The sequence below is a fragment of the Gossypium raimondii genome, chromosome 10 (genome assembly GCF_025698545.1).
Source record: "Gossypium raimondii isolate GPD5lz chromosome 10, ASM2569854v1, whole genome shotgun sequence".
Taxonomy (NCBI): Eukaryota; Viridiplantae; Streptophyta; class Magnoliopsida; order Malvales; family Malvaceae; genus Gossypium; species Gossypium raimondii.
In genome coordinates this window covers 18,573,439-18,578,263 of record NC_068574.1, presented here as the reverse complement: position 1 = coordinate 18,578,263, position 4,825 = coordinate 18,573,439, and the positions used below count along the sequence as shown (strand labels likewise).

Below are 4,825 nucleotides of genomic sequence, written 5' to 3'. Positions count from 1 at the left end.
TACAATTAAGGATTCTCTTAAACCTTTGTCTCTTGATTTGCTATCAGTGTTCATCTTTGATATCAAGTTTATTAGAGGAACTAATTCTCTTATGCGGGATTAGCGAGTGGAGGTATGATTAATTGATTGTTGTGTAGGGTTTTCTTAACGGATTGTCATGTGTGAATATGATGTGCAAATTGTGCAAGTATACACTTTGAATCAAGTAATAATATGATGAGTGAGTATTATTCCCACGAGGATTGGATATGTGTTCTTTGTCTAAGCTACAACAATTCAATAGAAAAGATAATTTTATTAAACAATATTTAAAATGAAATTAAAATTGGATTAACACATTAGAAATAAGAGTAATGGATTATAAAAAATAGTGCAAAAACTTTTGCAAGATTGGAAGGCTGGGGTTACTAAGGGATCAGTTCTAACCTGTGAACAATGCCGTGGCAAAACTATGGCAAACTTACTGTTCGATTGGGTACTAATGTGGTTTACCTCTGTCAAAAGCAACACCTAAGGTTATTCACCCATAAGGCACTATACGTCTATAGGCTTGAGAGTAACAACACTAATCATAACCGTTTAAATCGTATAAGGTAAGACTCTATGTATAGATTTTACACAAGTGCTTTACTCAACACTCTCTTATATTACCCAAATTTGATCTAGGTAGCCTAAGCCTGTTTGTATTAAGCTACCTTAACGCTTAACGAGCATTCCTTAATACCGTAATAAGCATTTAAACAAATACAACCATTGATAAAACATCAAAGTGAACCATATTAATCCACAAACATCAATCAAAGTTTAAACATCATCCAAAGGAATCCCCATTGAAGATGTAGATGCCTTATTTTGGTAATGTTGTTTTGGTATTTCTGCTCCTTGAATTTTCACAAATATAGATTGGAGCATTCCTCAATTGTTTGGGGTAACATCCTCATTGGCATTTAGTAGGACTTTAGCCATTCTGTAGAGAGTAATGATTAGGGACGAGAGATTTAGACTGCCTGCATTCTTCTTCTCACACTAATGCACCTCATGGAAAATAACCTTGTCGATGTTGATTTTCCTCCCCATGATGATCGAATGCAACAGTAGCATTTGTTCCTTAGACACTATGAAATTGTGGGTCGATGGCATTAACCTACTCTTGAGGAAGTGATACCAGACCTTACTAATGAGCATGAGTAAAGTCCTCTCAACCATATGGCATCATTGGCTAGACACTGTCCACTGAGTTTCTACAACACACAAATCCTTTAACACTTGATTCAAGCCTCCAGCGGTAATGTTTTGAACAACTTAAGGTAGCTTTGACTGAGAAACCTATGTTGATTCAACTAGAGCCTGGAAAATATTTTGTGGTTTGTAGTAATGTTCCGTATACCGGTCTTAGTTGTGTGTTAGTGCAAGAGGGAAAATTTGTGGCTTATGCTTTGAGACAGTTCAAGATGCATGAGCGCAATTATCCTACTCATGATTTAGAGTTAGCTATTGTGGTATTTACGCTTAAGATTTGGCGCCATTATTTGTATGAAGAGAAGTGTGTCATTTATATAGATCATAAGAGCTTTAATTATCTCCTTACCTAAAAAGAGTTGAATTTAAGGCAAGGGCGTTGGGTTGAAATTTTGAAGGATTATGATTGCATGATAGAATATCATCCTGGCAAGGCAGATGTTGTTGCTAAGGCTTTGAGTAGGAAGTCTATGGCAGAGTTGAAAGCTATGTTTACACGCTTTAGTTTAGCTAGTGATGATGGTTTGTTAGCTGAACATCAAGTGAGGCTAACTTTGTTACAACAGATTAAGGAGAAACAATCACTAGATGAAGACTTGTTAAAGAGGATTTCACAGGTTGAGCAAGGTGTTAAAGGAGACTTTGATATTGACAGTGATGGTATCTTGAATTTTTTAGGTAGGTTGTGTGTCCCGCATGATGGGGTTTTTAGGCACGCGATTCTTACCAAGGCGCATAGTAGCCTTTACGCTATGCATCCCATTAGAGGTAAAATGTATCATGATCTTCGAGAGATTTATTGGTGGCCTGGTTTGAAGTGTGATGTTACGAATTTTTTGAATTGATGTTTGGTTTGTGAAAAGGTGAAAGATGAACACTATTTTCCTTTAGGTTTGTTGCAATCGATTGTGATTCCTGAATGGAAGTGGGAAAGGATCACTATGGACTTTGTTTTATGTTTGGCTTTGACTCCAGCGAAGAAGGATTTAGTGTGGGTTAAAGTTGATTGATTTTTTAATAGTGCACATTTCTTGGCTATGCATACCAATTATTCTCTGCAGAAGTTGGCAGAGTTATATATCACTGAAATTGTTCATCTTTATGGAGTTCCAGTTTCTATTATATTTTTTAGAGATCTGCATTTTACTTCGAGGTCTTGTAAGAGTTTGCAAGAGGCCTTGAGGTTGACGCTTTGGTTTTGTAAAGATTATCATCCTCAAATTGATGGACAGTCGAAGAGGGTAATTCAAGTTTTAGAGGATATGTTACGAAGCTATGTGATTGAGTTCAGTGGTAGTTGGGAGCGATATTTTTTGTTGGCAGAGTGCTTACAACAATGGTTTTCAAGCGAGTATTTGTATGGCACTGTTTGAGGCATTGTATGAAAGGAAGTGTAGAACTCTTTTGTGTTGGACAGAATTGGATGAAAAGTGAGTTGTTGGACCAAATTTAGTTTGTGAGACTTAAGAGAAGGTAAAGATGATTTGTGATCGTTTGAAAGTAGCGTTTGATAGGCAGAAATCTTATTCAGATTTGAAACATCAAGATATTGAGTTTCAAGTTAGCGATAAGGTCTTCTTGAAGGTTTCACTGTGAATGAAATTTTTGAGATTTGTAAGGAAAGGTAAATTTAGTCCAAGATATGTTAGACCTTATAAAGTTCTTGAAAATATTGGTTCAGTAGCTTATCGTCTCAAGTTGTCGTCAGAACTTGAATGAATTCATGATTTTTCACTGTGCTGATTTTCTGAAAGTATCATTCAGATCTGTCGCATATTGTGCCTATAGAAGAGATCAAGGTTCGAACTAATCTAACTTATAAGGAAGAGCCAGTTGAAATTTTGCTTGTGAAGAGAAAGTTTTGCGAAATAAGACGACTCCATTGGTTAAAGTTTTGTGACGCAATCACAAGATAGAAGAGGCTACTTTGAAAGCCGAAGATGCAATAACACAGTAATATCTGTATTTACTTAGCTTAGGTAAATTTCGAGGACGAAATTCGTTTTAGCGGGGGAGAATTGTAACACCCCAAAATAAGGCCTAGGAGTTTTAAGGGTAATTTAGAAATTTTAGCCTTAGACTGTTCTGAATTTTGTGACATGGTATATGTTAGAGTATGCCCAAAGATCAATCATGAGATGGTTGTAATAACATACTTGATTTATCATGTTTATTAATATAAGGCGTTACCATTATTATTTTAGTTTCTTTTCTGTGTATATAAATAAACTGTTTTATAATAATGTCACGAGAATAATATGATTATTCTTAAAAGTTCCTTAGTCAAGTATTATTGTTGGATAGGACAACGATAATGCATTAAGACTAACGTGTAGTTGATTGATGATAAAGAGTTGTCATTGATATGGAATGTCGAATCATTACATGAATATGTGTGTTAGAGAACAACATATTGGGTGACTCGTTATGAGTATGTTTCTTGGATTATTATGTAATTGTCACGATATTACTCATAATGATTAATATTTATATGATCCTCGGACTTGAGATCATCATAATCCCAACATCGTGAGTTGTATATTTTGATACGATCAAACGTACAATCAGAATCGGTTGTTCTATAAAGACCGATGTTAGATATACCACAATCTATGTAGAGGATATGGTTGGTCGATATAGGATAAGTCCCTCCTACATAATGGGAGTAATATCTTAGGTCACTTGATTAAGTAAGACTAGAAATGCATGGCCATGCTCAAATAAGTTGATATTAGATGTCATACTTATTTGTATATCGTAGTCTGCTTAAGAGATCAAGGAACATGGAATGGATAATGCAAGTGTGACTATTCCATGACTTGTGTCCAATCCAGAGATAAAGGACTTAAGGATTATTGCATAAAAGGTTAATCATAAAAAGGTTATGTCGAATCATGATCTATTGTGACTTAGGTGGCAATGATGCATTGCTAGATGCCACTCATTGTTTGTAGCATTAGAATCGTTCTAGTGTTACTGCTAACGTTACAAGAACCTACAGGGTCACACCCTATAGTTGAAATGAACGGAATATACCATAGTTGGTATTGTTTTTGGGGTCGCTTGAATTAAATTAATTATAGAATTAATTTAATTCGGTAATTAAATTTCCAACACATTATGTACAAGGTTGTTGTATGTATAGTGAGGACATGAATTTGGTTAGCATAAGAATTCAAATAAATATATGGTTTACCGAACTTATATTATAATTAATGTAATTATAATTTTCGGTTTAAAATATTATCATATTTATTTAATTCTTAAAACCCTAAAAACAAAAGGATATAAATAATCACGTTTTTCTTTGTTTGAGTCTAGCGGTAGCATAAGAAAAATAACTCTCAAAATTGTTTGGGGATTCCTTCCGTTCGTAGTCAACTGGGTGGATTACGTGAGACCGGATCACGATAGATTGCGGTTTTGGTTGACAATGATCGACTACTTGTTGTTGAGGTGTTGTCTGTCTACTCGAATAAACATTAGGTAAATTCGTAACCTTGATCACCCCGATTCGTTCCTCACACATGGATCCATGGTTAGGGTCACCAATTTTAATTTTTTCGCTGCGCCGTAGGGGTGCCGG

The 4,825-nt window shown here is 35.2% G+C and overlaps 1 protein-coding gene across 1 annotated transcript; it reads left to right on the top strand.

Annotated features, from left to right (window-relative positions):
* The first annotated feature begins 1,649 nt into the window (after positions 1-1,649).
* LOC128033897 (uncharacterized) lies at positions 1,650-2,835 on the top strand. Its single transcript, XM_052622391.1, has 5 exons — positions 1,650-2,007; positions 2,131-2,234; positions 2,301-2,480; positions 2,563-2,669; positions 2,754-2,835. The coding sequence occupies exons 1-5, from the start codon at positions 1,650-1,652 to the stop codon at positions 2,833-2,835; spliced, it is 831 nt and encodes a 276-aa protein (XP_052478351.1).
* Positions 2,836-4,825: the final 1,990 nt, after the last annotated feature.